The following is a 15,180-nucleotide window of genomic DNA, read 5'->3' on the forward strand; positions in this document are numbered from 1 at the left end:
ACTTAATAGGTAGTCTTAAATTCTGACAATTTGTATATTACCTGATCTAGTTGGGAATGGAAAATATATATTTTTCAAGGTTACTAAGATTATATCTTATTTTAATTTACATGTAGCAATTGAATGAAATAGGTTAAGCTGCATTGCCACAATACTTATATTGTAAAATAGGTGGAATATTGATTTTTTATAATGTATTTAACATTGAAAATGATAATATATATCTATAGATATACTCACATAATTTTGTAATATATTACCATTTTGTAATCTGACACTTTCTCTTTTCCTTTCTGAGGAAAGTTTTTTCAAATGTGGTCTTAATCACTCGTGTTCTGTTCAGTCTTCTAAACACATGATGGATTTTCTTTTTGGTTGTTATGAAGCTTAAAAAATGCAGAACTGTTGGCCTGTTTTTGGCACTCTAAATTTATTGTTTATTTTTGAAAATTTTCTGGTGGTTTATGACTTACTCATGTGTGCACGCATGTGCACATACGCGCATCTATATATACACTGAGGATTCAGAAGCTGCGTAAGACTGTGTGTGTCCACAGCCTTTCTTTGGAATACTACTTGACAAATTGGAGCTGGTATGTGTGTTATCTATTTAATGATACTACTTTCAAGCAAGCTGACAAAGGCAGATGAAGGTCCCGGTTTTCTGAATGGGCCTCTGTCTTTATCAACATCTTATCTCCATTTGTTGTTGTAGTGAGATCTTCATTCAGATGCAGATACACTGTCTGTTTTGTTCTGGCTTTTAAACTTTCCAGGTTTTCATTTGGGTGGGGATTGAGGTGTGGGGGGTAGAAGTTTGATTTTGTATCAGATTAGATAGATGTGTTGTCTGTCCTGCTCCAGAGAAGATCCAAGACTGCCAGTAGTTGGGAAAGTATGTTGAACTTAGATCTTTCTCTTACTTAGTAAATTAGATTAAAATGATTCTGGAAGTCTTCCACAGGGTTATTTTAAACTTGGAATTGCACAGTCTATGTTGGGTTAACTCAAGGTGATGTAGGCAGGCTGGGCCTGAGGATCCAGAGGGGATCCTGCAGGAGTGACCAAGAGGGTCCTTGGTTGGCTTTGCGCAGGATAGAAATCAAATGCAAGCTGGTAGGAAGTGAGAGCAGAGTTTATTGAAGATACAGAGAGAGCAGACGGAGCTTCTGGGAGATTCGGAAAGGAAAAGCATAATGAGTCTCATCTTTGCTTGGTGTGAGAAGTGAGATGATTCATTTTCAAAAATACCAAATAAAAGCTGTGCTGTCTAGTTAACAATAGGTTTACAATCTATTGGAAATATGTACGAACCCCTTCCCCACTGCACAATGGAGTCCCCAAACCCGTAGACACTTCACTTCCTGGTTCTTCTTCCCCTCTCCATTTGGTGGGCTTATTTTTTGCGGGCTTTGCAATGAGTATGTGCCAAAGAACTCAAGTCTCTGCATCACCTCAAGAGATGTCCATTTGTTCCAGTCAGACTACTTTTCAGCCTCACATGGGCATCGGTGACTTCTGGGTAAGACTGTAACCTCTGTAGTACTCAGCCAGTGAGGAATCAGGGAAGGGACTTCGCTCTAGGAGATAAATGCCTGCTGTAACCAGACACCAGCTCTTGCAAAAAATGTTGATCAAAGCCTAGCTTCTCTGTGCTCCAGTCTTCACATCCCTCATTTGATTGGGGCAGTGGGCTTATTTCTCACACTTGGGGTCTGGGCTTTTAGTTGAGGATGGTGGTCTTGTGTCCCTGTCCTCAGGCATCCAGGAACCGGTCAGAGCTGGGAATGCTCAGGTGCCCTTCATAAGTCACTTATGCCCAGGAGTCTTGCTGTCAAGGTGTGTAGAGTCAGTGGTCTTGGAAAACCTTCATGACAACCCCACCTAATCACTCCTTAGATGTTATCTATTGTGCTGGAAGGCTTCAAAGAAATCATTAAGTCCTTGACCTTTACAAGCAGGACATAATAAGGCATGTGTAAGGCAGGGGTGCGGGTCCTGAGAAGAATAGAGGTAGCAAAAAGCAGTCCTTTATGGGGTACCTTCAGTCTCCATGTCTCAAAGGTATTTTCTCAAGGGGCAGAATGTCTTCTAAGGTTGCTTCTGCTTTAGTGCAGTCTATTGTCTCCTGCTTGGATTATTGTCACAGGCTCTTTGGCTTTCACCACACCAACCCAATCTAGAGGTCACAGTGTGGTGGGCACGTGACCTGTGTACTCACACAAGGATTTGCACTTAGTTTAATGCTTTGCTGTTGCCATTTAGAGATTTCTAATTTTTGAACAGGAAGTCTCCATATTTTCATTTGCACTGGGCCCTGTAAATGCTGGTCTTGGCTGTGGGAATGGCATTTCTAAAACTACATGTTAAAAAAAAAAATCTTTCCCACCTGTCTAGCTGCATCTCTCATGATGCTTTTCTCTGTACTTGAAGTTCCTCCAGGTATGCCAAGCAGCCCCCTGCTTGGTGGCATTATTGGCTCATGGTGTTTCTTTCTCCTCATTTTCCCTATTCGACCTTGTTCATTGCTATACATGGTTTAAAATACTGATGAAATAAGACTGAGCTGTGAAACCTGACATGGCCATCTCAACTAGTACTGATCATACTTTGTCTCATATCTCCCTTGAAAAAGTTGGCACATGGCAAGGTTGAGCCGTATTTGATCTTAGGATCATGGTTCTGTAATAGATATACAGAAAGATTAGATTGCTTTTGCCGGGGGTGGAGGGAAATTATCTATCATCTTTAGGTATTCATTCATTCATTCATGCAGCAAATTGTTATGGAGTTATCTCATACATGCCAAGCTATATTCTAAGTACTGAGGGTATGGCATTGAACAAAGTACCTCAGTTTTTCTGAATGAATTAATAATATTCTTGTTGGGAGGTAAAAAGTGAATTCATAAATAGATCAATATATAATATGTAAGATCTGGGGTTGTAGAAGACAATGCAAAGCAAGATAAGAGACTAGAGGGTGATAGGGATGTGTGGTCTGTCCTTGTGCTATTTAGATGGGGTGGAAGGCCTGTTTGAGGTAAGACTTATCAGAGATCTGAGTGAAGTGGGGGCTTGATCCATGTGAAATTCTTGGGGAGAGAGTGTTCTTGGCAGAGGGAGCAACAAATGAAAAGTTCCTAAAGTGAGCACATGAATGTGATTGTCAGAAAACTACAGGGAAGCTGGTGTGGCTGGAGTAGAGTGGACAATGGAGAGGAAGTAGGAGATGGCTTCAGGGAAGGAGGGCCTGATTACACAGGGCCTTGTAAACCAAGGTGAGGGCTTTGGCTTATACTCTGAGTGAGATGGAAAGGTCCTGGAGGATTGCAGTTGGCTTGCATTTTCAAAGGTTCACTTTCCTATCATTTATGCAAAGGAGCCATCTCAGATGCTACTGAGAAGTGAAGTAAGCTAAGAGTTGAGAATTGGCTGTTCAAGTAATGTAATGATTTGTTTGGTTGACTAGTGTGCAGAAGACCCCAGAAGCAATCTGTTGATTTTGTGGCAGGTCACAGATTGCTATGAGTAAAGGACCCACTTTGATCTTATCTCAGAGATTCTTTATCAGTGTGATTCTTTGGCCAGTTGTCTCTTTTTCACTATGTAAAGATTTGTGCAGTGTTCTTGGAGTATAACTCATTGCTTCTTTTTTTTTTTTTTTTTTTTTAAGTTTATATATTTTGAGAGAGAGAGAGACAGCAGGGGAGGAACAGAGAGAGGGAGAGAGATCGGACCCCAAGCAGACTCTGTACTGGCAGCACAGAGCCCGACATGGGGCTTGAACTGATGAACTGTGAGATCATGACCTGAGCTGAAATCAAGAGGCAGATGCTTAACTGACTGAGCCACCCAGGCGCCCCAAATATATTAAAAAAATTTTTTTTTAATTTTTTTTTTTTAACGTTTATTTATTTTTGGGACAGAGAGAGACAGAGCATGAACGGGGGAGGGGCAGAGAGAGGGGGAGACACAGAATCGGAAACAGGCTCCAGGCTCTGAGCCATCAGCCCAGAGCCTGACGCGGGGCTCGAACTCACGGACCACGATCTCGTGACCTGGCTGAAGTCGGACGCTTAACTGACTGCGCCACCCAGGCGCCCCTAAAATTTTTTTAATGTATATTTTATTTTTGAGAGAGAGAGAGAGAGAGACAGAGCATGAGTGGGGGAGGGGCAGAGAGAGAGGGAGGCAGAGGACTCGAAGCAGGCTCCAGGCTCTGAGCTGTCAGCATAGAGCCTGATGCGGGGCTGGAACTCACGAACCGCAAGATCATGACCTGGGCCTAAGCCAGCACTTAACCGACTGAGCCACGCAGGCACCTCCATTGCTTCATTCTTTCAGCTCTGCTTTTTACTAATCTGTGGCCTCCGCTTAACCACCAGGGCCATCCGGGGCCATGGTTGTGATTTCTTTCCTCACAGTGTCATCGCTTGCTCTGCAGCCATCTTCACAACAGTTACTGTTGCACTTTTATGTTTTGATCATTTGGCTTGGATATGACAGATGCTGTAGAAATGTAATGGCAGGAACTTCATGTTCAATTAGATATAAAGAATGGGGGAAGTGAAGAAAATCAAGACAACTGGTGTTTACTCTTACATGACATCTGAGGAGAGTAATGTTGTAAATACCAGGGCAAGAGCATGTGGGAGGGAAAGTATGATTTTGGCCATGATAAGTTTGAGGTATTAGAGGGGGTACATATTGCACCATCTAGCAAGTATTTAAAGGCCTCAGGGGCATCATTTGGCTACTGTTCTGCATTAAACTCCTGAGTCCAAAAGTATCCCAATACCATAAATCCTCACCCAAAAGGACCTTAAATATTAAGTGGCCCAATCCCCAACCAGTTTTCCGAATCTCTATAATATCCCGTCTTAGGCAGTCTTTGAATCTCCATTCAGACATTCCTTAGGCCATTTTTTCTCTATCCATTTGTAATTCCCATAACAAGTCCTAATTGTAAGCCCTGGGGATTAAGTAAGATAATGCCCTTTCCATGTGTCAAGTATCAGGATATGGGCAAATTGTTTTCATGCCCTTCTCTGGGTCTTCTCTTTTCCAAATAAAATGTTTCCTATGCTTTCACTGTCTCCTCATGGGATATTTGGAGACAATTCACATCTTGGTCTGTTATCGTGGAAGATGTCTATATATATATATTTTTGTTTGTTTGTTTGTTTGTTTTTTGTTTGTTTGTTTAAATCTGTCTTAATGTTTGGCAGATGGGACTAAGAACAGGGCTCTGGCACAGGGTATTGTATGGAAACCAATTTGACAATAAATTTCATATTAAAAAAAATAAAAAGGAAGCTGGCATTAAAAAAAAAAAAAGAACAGGGCTCTGCGGTTGGCCTGACCATTGCAGAGTAGGACAGCACCAATCTCGTCAGTTACTCCAAGCATACCATCCGACAGTGATTTTCCTGATATAAAATATACATAGTATACAGGTATTACCAAGAGAACAGAAAGCATATGTTCACCCAAAAACCTGTACATGAACATTCCTTGTAGTGTTACTCATATTAGCCAAAAAGTAGAAACAATGCAAATGCATATTAACTGATGTATATAAACAAAATATGGTATACCCATACAGTGAATGATCAACCATGAAAATGGATGAAGTACTACTTGAAAACATTATGCTAAATGAAAGAAACCAGACACAAAATACCACATATTGTATGATTCCATTTATACGAAATGTGCACGATAGGCAAATCTGTAAAGACAGAAAGTAGATCAATAGTTGCCAGGGGCTAGACAGAGGGAGGAGGGAATGGGGAGCGATTGCTAATGGGTACAGCGTTTCTTTCTGAAGTGATAAAAATGTTCTGAAATTAGGTAGTGGTGATGGCTGCACAGCATTGAGAATGTATTAAAAATTACTGAGTTGTACAGTTTAGTGAATGTTAATGGTGTGTGAATTGTATCTTAGTAAAGCTGTCATAAATATGGGTATTACTTTCTATCTGAAGGTGAGGATCTTATGAGGATTAAATGAAATAACACATACAAAGTGGTTAAAGCACAGTGCCTGGTATAATATGTTTCTTAATATGTTAACATAGTATGTTACTTTATTAGTGATCAATATTGTTGCTCTTCATGAAAACAACACTGCTTAAACATTGGTAGGTAAGCTGCAACTTTTATTCACTACTCCCTTTGTGCATTATTACCTGTTACCTAGTATAGAGTTAATAAATACTTTGTAATGAATCTGTTTTTGTTCATATGCATGTTAGCCACATTTGCCAAAGTGGTTGTCTTTTGCTGTTGTTCTTTGCAGCATGTTACTGAATCAGCATCATTGGATCTAACTTTGAGCTTGTAGTAGTAGCAATCAGAGCCAATAGTTTGAGCCAGTAGTAGTAATCAGAGTGATATGAATCTCTTGACAGTGCATATTTCAGAGTTGGAGTTAGCAGTTTTGACTCAGTTTGGGGAAGGAAGGTTCTACCTTGAATTCAAGGTGAAGGTAGGGACAAAGTGATTCTTGAGCTTTTTTGCAGTAACAATTCTGCTTTATGTTTTTATAAGAACATAATTGGCCTTTCTTAAAGTCAACATCAAATATAGGCAATATGCTAGATAACAGTGCAGTGAATATCTTCTTGGGGGCACTGGTGGTTGAAATTGTATCAGTCACTTGAAATGTAAATTAATATTTATTATAAAGGCATAAAATATGGTCCTATTTAATAACCATTGTGAATGCAGCCAACTGAATAAAAACAATAAAGTTAGAATAAATAAATGAAAAAAAAGAACATAATTGGCCTGTCAAAAACGTGGTTCTTAATGGTTTATTATCAGTTCTCTGAAGAGTAGAGGACTTCATCTTGGTTTAAAAAAAAATCCGTTCCTAGAAACTTAACAGATTTAAACTGATAATTTGTTCCACTGAACCTAACCCACAATTTCCACATATAAGAAATTATTTTAAAATAAGATAGAAACATTTTTTCTCTGAAAAAAAATTTTTTTTGGAAAATTCACATCCTTTTATATATGTTAACTAACTTGGATGTAAATTCAAAAAAAATAATAATAATAAAAATAAATTCACATCTTTTGATAAAGTTGGCATTCTAATAACACTGAGTTGCTTCTACAACTATATCAGCAAGGTGCCATCTACTTATACTGAGGTTCATGAAGAGAAGTTTTTGTTTATATTATCCAGCATTCTTTCTAAGACCAGTGGAAATGTTTTCCTTTGGTCTCTAAGGAATGGTTGTGCTCCTCAGCTTCTTTCAGCCTTCTGCATCCCATGAACCATATAGTTGATCACATTTCCTGGCTGTTGTAAACCGTTGGGGGGCTCAGTGTCCACTTCGCGGCTCTCACCTCTGGGAAGTTCCAGGACTTCTGTCCTGGCCTTTCACGAACACCCCTTCCTCTGGACTCCCAACTTTTGTTTCTTACTTTTATCTTCTCTTCTAATTTATAGAAATACTCTTTTATTTTTATTTCTGTTTGTGTATATCTTATTTATCTTCGAAAGCTGCTTTTATAATTCTTTGGGAGACAAGGCTACCATTGTTGAAACCAGTATTCTAAAAATTACCCCCAAAACATCTACCTATAACTTTCCCCTCATACCAATAGGGAGGAATGGTAGAGAAGGCAAAAGGAGTTTGTAAGCTTTTCTTTTTTTGAAGCTTTTTTGAGTGTCTCTTTTTCCTGTTTTTTTAATAGAAGTTGGTGATATGGCAAAGCAGTACATAGAGAAGGGTCTTTTGGTTCCAGATCATGTGATCACACGCCTAATGATGTCGGAGTTGGAGAATAGGCGCGGCCAGCACTGGCTACTAGATGGTGAGTTGAACCTGTGGGTAAGCTGGATGTCTGTGACTAGTTGGTTGTGCACACTCCCTTAATTTCTGACCCATTGCAAAATACTTTTTCTTCAAGCTTTCAGTCATTTATTTAGGCATATTCCAGTTTGGCAAAATGATAGAAACTCACTGTGATAAAGCCTTTTCATTTCTGTCTCCAGACTACCATCCCTAGAGCCATTGACTTGAAGCAAACCTTTACTGAATTCCCTTTACTGTTACAGTTTCGATGGTGCTCATTGTTTCCATGACTAAGTTGTCATAGGTATGACGCATCTTAAATCAGAGGTTCTTTCATTCATAATAGGCCACACAAATTAACACCATGAGTTACCATTTTTCATCTGTCAGGTTAACAAAGATAGAAAATCTGAAGATCTTTTATTGAGTGTAAAAGAAATAAATATTATTGGGAGTATAAAACAGGCAACCATTGGAGGACAGTTTAGCCATCTTTATACTTTTTTTTTTAAGTTTATTTTTATTTATTTTGAAAGGGAAAGAGAGAGCATGTACATGTGAGAGCATGGGGGAGAGCAGGAGGGAAAGAGAGAGAGAGAGAGAGAGAGAGAGAGAGAGAGAGAGAGTGTCCCAAGCAGGCTCTAAGCTGTCAGCACAGAGCCCAACACAGGGCTCAGTCTCAGGAACTGTGAGATCATGACCTGAGCCGAGACCAAGATTTGGACACGTAACTGACTGAGTTGTCCAGGCACCCCAGCATTCTTTATATTTCCTGACTCAGCAGTTCCCTGCTGGATTTCTTCCTAAAGAAAGGTTGTCAAGGTTATCTGTTCTCATCATTATTTGTAACTAGCAAGACACTGATAACAACCTAAGTATCTATCATAGGGATGCCTTAAAAATTAGTATGTCTGTTAACCGAATAATGTGTACGTATGTGTTGGCATGGATAGATCTCTAAGATGCACTGCCGAGTGAGAACAGCTAGCTGCAGTAGAGTCTATATCATATACTATTATTTATGTAAACATGGAAGGATGCTGTGGTATTTATTACTCTCTCCATGTAGAAATACATGCATAAGCTCTCTTTGAAAGGATATTAAAAAGACTGATATAGTCTTTGATACTATTTGATTTTTTTTTTTTTTTGAGTATGTATTTAAGTAACACCTGGACCTTATTTAAGACCTCTATTAGAGGTTCCTAAACTTTTTAGGCAAATAGGCCCCTTGGTGACAACTATGATATTTCTCCTAGGAAATGCCTGCAGATGCTTACACACAACATATTACACAATTCTCCATGAAGCTGAAATTCAGAATCTTCTACTTTAAATTTTAAGAAAAACAATGGACTGGGTGGATTATTTCTTATTCTTGAATAGCAAGATTCCTGGGTACAATAAAAATAGAAACTTGATGAGCATGCTACTTTCTAGGACCACAGAATGGCAGAGAATGAGATTTCTCTATGAGGAACTTGTTTCCATTGCAGAGCGGTTTTTAGTTCACACAAGGCACTCAATCCCATATTAATTTTGTGAAACTGAAGCTTCAGGAAGTTGTGACAGTTGAAACCTTGATGTTTGCCAGCCACAGAGAAGCCAGATGAATTCCCTACATTTAAACTATGAGATCGGCTATATTTCTCCTAAAGTCTGGAACCATGAGTCTCCAAAATGACTAGTATGGTGCGGTCTTTATTGTCTATCAGTGTTTCTCAAAGTGTGTAGTGTGCAGTGTTAGTAATTGCTAGACAAGAAAGCAGATGTGTCAAGTTAAATATTAAAAGTTGCTAGCATTTATTGAGTACTTATTGTGTGCAAGCATTGTTTGGAACACCTGATATTTTTTCATTCAATCCCTACAATACTGTAAGAAGTAGATACTGTTATTCCCATTTAATAGATTAGAAGACTGAGGCAAAGTAGGCTTTAGCTAACTGCTCAAAGGTAGTAAGTGCCAAAGTTAAACACGTTTTCTTTACTTTAGGACTTCATTGAAACTTTAATATAATGCAATTTAACTCTTCACAGAAGGAGACATCATGAGGCATTTTCTGAATTTATTTGATTTTAGAATCCCCCACCTCATTCCCAACACTCACCAAGAACCTACAAGGTTTGTTCTGTGGAGTATTCATTGTGAACTATTATTTAACATGTATTCCTCACTTTGTAGGTTTTCTGAACAGTTGACTATAAAGTAGATCATGTCTTTCTAGACTTTGGATTTAAAAATTTGGAACTCTGTTCTCATGGGACTAGAGGGAACTGGTGGATTGAATTTAAAACTTTTGCTGAGAGAAAGGCTATAATGGCCTACAAAAGGCATCCTCTTATTCATTGGGCAATAATGAATAAAGCTCCTCTTGTGTGTCAGAAATTACTGGGTGCTGTTGATAAGATGCTAAGACACTGTCCCTATCACAATAGGGGAATCAGTAAAATAGTTATTGATAGCAGAATAGAAGCATATATATGGGTACCCCGCAGACACAGAGAAGAAAATTATGTTCTGGTAGTGAGAGGAGGTACTGGAACAACGTTATGGAAAAAGAGATATATAGAGGTTCCGCAGGTTGATGAATGGGGGTTGGAAGGCAGATGTTCTCTGCAGAAGGGCATGTGAACTAGGTAAGAAAAGGATGGCATAGCTTAGTATTTTCCTGGGCCTGCAAGCAGAGGCAGGCAGGGGAAATCCTGGAGCGGATGGTGTTTGATTCAGTACAAAGATGGTGGAACCAGAAATTGTTTGCTCCCAGGACCATTGAAAAGTTAATTAGGGCCATAACATGATCAGATTTGTGTCTCAGAAAGACTGTTCTGTTAGCAGAGGAGAGAGTAGGTGGTGGGGCAGGGACGAGGTGGAGGCTAGAAGCCAAATACAAGACTGTTGGAATATTTGGACCATGGGATGTTGAAAGCCTGAATTTGGGCATTGGTGGTAGGATGGAAAAGAGGCACCATCCAGGAGAGAATGGATTGAGGGGGAAAAATTGACAGGAGTTATGAGTGAGGTTAGCTACTACAGCCCTGTGGTTTTCTTTTTTTTCCTTCCCTCCCTCCCTCCCTCCCTTCCTTCCTTCCTTCCCTTACCTTGCCTTTCTTTTTTTCTCTTCTCTTCTCTTCTCTTCTCTTCTCTTCTCTTCTCTTCTCTTCTCTTCTCTTCTCTTCTCCTCTTCTCTTTTCTCTTTTTTCTTTTCTTTTCTTTTCTTTCTTTTCTTTTCTTTTCTTTTCTTTTCTTTTCTTTTCTTTTCTTTTCTTTCTTCTCATCTGGTCTCGTCTCATCTGGTCTCGTCTCGTCTCGTCTCTTCTCTCTTTTGTCTTCATACAGGGCTTGGATTCAAGAAGAGTGTGGGATCAAGACCTGAGCTGAGATCAGGAGCCAAACTCACTTAACCAGCTGAGCCACCCAGGCACCCCTGGAGTTTTCTTTTCTTTTTTAGATTTTAATTTTTCAAGTAATCTCTATACCCAACGTGGGGCTCCAATTCACAACTTGAGATATAGAGTCCACATGTTCTACTGACTGAGCCAGCCAGGTGCCTCCTGGCTTTTATTGCTCACGGAGGTTTGCACTTTTTTTGTTTCTTGACTGTCATCACCTGCTTTGCGCTTCTCTAGGCCACTTTAATTTCTCCAGGCGCGACACATTGACTCACAAAATGTAGTCCTCCACAGTGTGTAGGTGTTTGCCATGATGGGTAAACTTTGACTTTGCCACCACCTGACTATAATTTCTCTGGTTTAAATTCTTTAATTGTAAAGCTTGTCACCTTGCAAAGCAAACTTCTGTAGTTTTAGTGTAAACTTTGTTTTAAAAAAGGATTGTCTATATTAAACTCCTTTGGAAAGGTGGTTAGTGTAATAACCACTAACCCCAGTTAGATGCCAGACTGCCCGTTTGAATCCCAGCTCTGCCATTTACTGACAGTCTGTGACCTTGGGCAAATTATTTTACCTCTGTGGGCATTTTATTCCTTATGGAAAACAGGGATTAGGAAAGGGTTTGTAGGGATGAAGTGAATATATGTAATGTTCTTAAAAGAATGCTTGCCATATAATAAGTGCTATATAGATATGCTATTATTATCTGTCCTAAGTGGTATACAGGTCCTGAATGTTTTTTTTTGTTTTTGTTTTTTTGGTGACTACATGAAGTGTTAAGTACAGGAATAATTTAAAAAATATTTAGCCATGTGAAATTGAAGGTCAGTTTTAGTTATGGAATGCTTCTGTGTTTTGCTTTTGCCATAACTATTCCTCTCAGGGAGAATAACTAAAGTTCTTTTACATCACAGGCCTGTTTTTAGTGAAGTGCGTCAGTATCATGGCTGATTTAGTTTGTATCTTTCTCCTTGAAGACCCATCTGGTCACTTTTTCAGTTGTGATTTTCCTTTAAAGCTCTGGAATAAATCCATTTGGCAAAGTGAGGAGTGTTAAGAATGCCTCATTCTGTGTTCAGCCTTAAACTCCTTATGTTACAGGGCACATGCTCTGTGGAGGACGTGCCTGTTGCGTGTGCTAAAGGTGATTGAATGTGCAAAGGTCGAGAAAAGAATTCTGGATGACAGATGACTCATCATCTTGGTCCATATGTCTGTAGAGAGGCATCTGCAAATGGTGGGTGGAAACAAGTAGAGTGGACGCAAGCCAAGGGAAGGCCAGGAGGGGTTGGTGGATGGGGTGCCTGAGTGCTGTGTGGTTTGGTCAGCTATGTCCGTGCTAAAGATAGTTCAGCTCTATCTTACCTTTGCAGTTTTCTCTCCAGCTGAGTAAGAAACACTGTTTTATGTGTTAATACTTGTATACATCTGTGGGGGCTTTTCTCCTTTTTTCTTTCTCTCCCTCTATCTTTTATGTCCTTAGAAGTTGAATGTGTGAGAACAGTTTCTAAAAGTTTTCTTTAATTTTTAAGACAAATATTCTACTAGAAGAATGGAATGTGCTGCAAGCTTTCTAATTTTGTTATAAAACCATGCATGTTTTTTTTTTCTAGTTTCATATAAAGAAAGTATTTACTACTTATTAGGTGAAATAGCTAGAGAACAGTAACCATCTCTTTAAAACAAATATAAATTCTTCACTTTTTAAAAATAGGGCTGGCAGCTGGGTGGGGCCGGTAGGGAGATGTGTTGGTAATAGGGGTTTTCATTTCTAAATTTGACTGCCAACCTGTGTATTTAAATAGTAGCCTGCAAGTTCTCAAACTCCTTCCTAATTTATCTACAGGTAACAAGAAGTAACAGAATTGTCCACCATACGATTTTAGGTGAGGCATCAAAATATTTAAAATTGGTTGTCACAGGGGCGCCTGGGTGGCGCAGTCGGTTAAGCGTCCGACTTCAGCCAGGTCACGATCTCGCGGTCTGTGAGTTCGAGCCCCGCGTCGGGCTCTGGGCTGATGGCTCAGAGCCTGGAGCCTGTTTCCGATTCTGTGTCTCCCTCTCTCTCTGCCCCTCCCCCATTCATGCTCTGTCTCTCTCTGTCCCAAAAATAAATAAATGTTGAAAAAAAAATTTAAAATTGGTTGTCACAGTTTGGTTTCATAAAAAAATATTAAATTTTAGAATAATGAGTGGAATATAATTTAAGCCTTTCATCGGAATAAAGATCCCTTTGGAATGAGAGTTATCATTCAGTCTGTGGTTGTATGTTTCATTTGTGGTTCAGCGCAGTGTCGAATGCTAATAACTAGGGCTTTCTGTAGATAATTCTGGAATTTTTTTTTTTTTACCAGAAGTCAGAGTTGCTTGAATGTGTGCAGTGTTTGTGTGTGTTTGTTTGCCCTGAGAGTTAAATGATCTCAGATCTGCAGTATTTCCAAGGTACATACTTACTCAGAGCCCTTGGTAACCAAGTAATTGGTGGATGGTAGGAAACCAAACTACGTATGATAGCCATGTAGCCGTAATAGTCACCTCCAGAATAGAGCATCTGTAAAATTCTGTTTTTAAAACAAACTTGACATTTTTTATCATCTTCTTGGAAGAAGGAATTATACCTGCTTTTGATTATACTTTGTAACATCATTACTAAATATTCAGATATTCTTAAATGAAAGGATTTGTAGACATGTCATTAGTTTCAGGTTGAATATTGTACTAGGGGAGAACACATGACTTCACCAGGGGAAGATGGGCAAAAAGAAGAAATGGTATCTGGGTATACTTTAAATGAAACTTAAAAAATAAATCAATGAAACTAAACAATAATATTGGTCGAGTTACACAGGAAAAGACCATTACTCAGCAAGGTTAGGTTATGAAAAGTCATTTTGGTCACGCCTGACTTGAAATTTAGCACACTCTCATCTTGTGATATACCTTATCCAAAGAGCGGAGCCTGTTCAGACTTTATGTCTAGCTATTGATTTCATTAAAGTTAGTGCAGCCTCTTTGTTAATGGTCCCAGGCGATTGTGCAAATTTCTTTCGGTTCTGAGTCTTCATAATTTTTCCTACAACTGAGTATTTATTGAGCACCAACTCTGTGCCAAGCACTGTCAAGACACCACAATAGAGCAACATACTAGGTGGGACTGGCCTTCTTGGCATTTAGAATCTATTGGTGATTCAGCTTTTATGCTGCCCTAGGCAATGAGGATTGCCTTTGATTTCTGTGATTTAAATCTAACCTATAAGAACTTTGTTTTTATTCTATGACTTCCCTACTTTCAGTGTCCTTGGTGTCTGTATGAGCTCAGAGGATCGGACTGAAAAACATGGTAAAATAAAGCCTTGGGTATCTTCTCTTGTTCATTTGGTTGGATTCTCTCCTGAGACCCTGTTCCCATGTCCATTTCTGGTGGCTTTTTTCTTCTGCGTGATCTGACTGCTGTCTTGGGATGGGGAACAATTTTAATATGGCAGGCAACTCTGAGTTTGTTTATTCGCTCTGTGTTTCCAGAGAGTGACTAGATTTTAACAAGTAAGCATTAGGGCCATATGGAAAACATATGTATACAGATATTTGAACACACCCTAGAAAAACTTGGTTCAGAGATCAAAACGCAAATTGAGTTATACATTTTATGGTGCATCTTGATGAGCTTGGCATTGGTCTGTCTGAGGAGGGAATAGCATATTTTCTGAGCTTAGTCCAGGAGGAGCAAATGCTGAATAAATAACTGCAGTCTAGGACCTTGGGAGCCCCAGTGGAGGGGGTAAAAGGTGAGAGGTAGCACCCAGGAGAAAGGAACTGACCCTATCTTAGGGGTGAGGGAGGCAGCTGTTAAATGGAAGGCTTCCTGGAGAAGGTGACAGCAAGAACTAAGTTTTGAAAGTGAGAATAAAAGCTTAATCTTCTAGGTGGAGGGATCACTATATGCAAAACAGCATGGTGTATTCTGGAAACCACAG

The 15,180-nt window shown here is 39.4% G+C and overlaps 1 protein-coding gene across 6 annotated transcripts in view; it reads left to right on the forward strand.

Moving 5' to 3' along the window:
* Window positions 1-15,180, forward strand: part of AK4 (adenylate kinase 4) — a 72,856-nt gene that overhangs the window by 33,254 nt on the left and 24,422 nt on the right. For 5 of the 6 annotated variants that reach the window (XM_027058975.2, XM_027058977.2, XM_027058978.2 and 2 more), the window contains one exon: window positions 7,716-7,835. The exons of the other annotated variant lie outside the window; for it this stretch is intronic. In XM_027058975.2, the coding sequence (XP_026914776.1) occupies window positions 7,716-7,835 (120 nt within the window). The remainder of the gene's footprint in view (window positions 1-7,715; window positions 7,836-15,180) is intronic. 6 annotated transcript variants of the gene reach the window in all.

Source organism: Acinonyx jubatus, chromosome C1 (assembly GCF_027475565.1).
Source record: "Acinonyx jubatus isolate Ajub_Pintada_27869175 chromosome C1, VMU_Ajub_asm_v1.0, whole genome shotgun sequence".
In the NCBI taxonomy this organism is placed as follows: Eukaryota; Metazoa; Chordata; class Mammalia; order Carnivora; family Felidae; genus Acinonyx; species Acinonyx jubatus.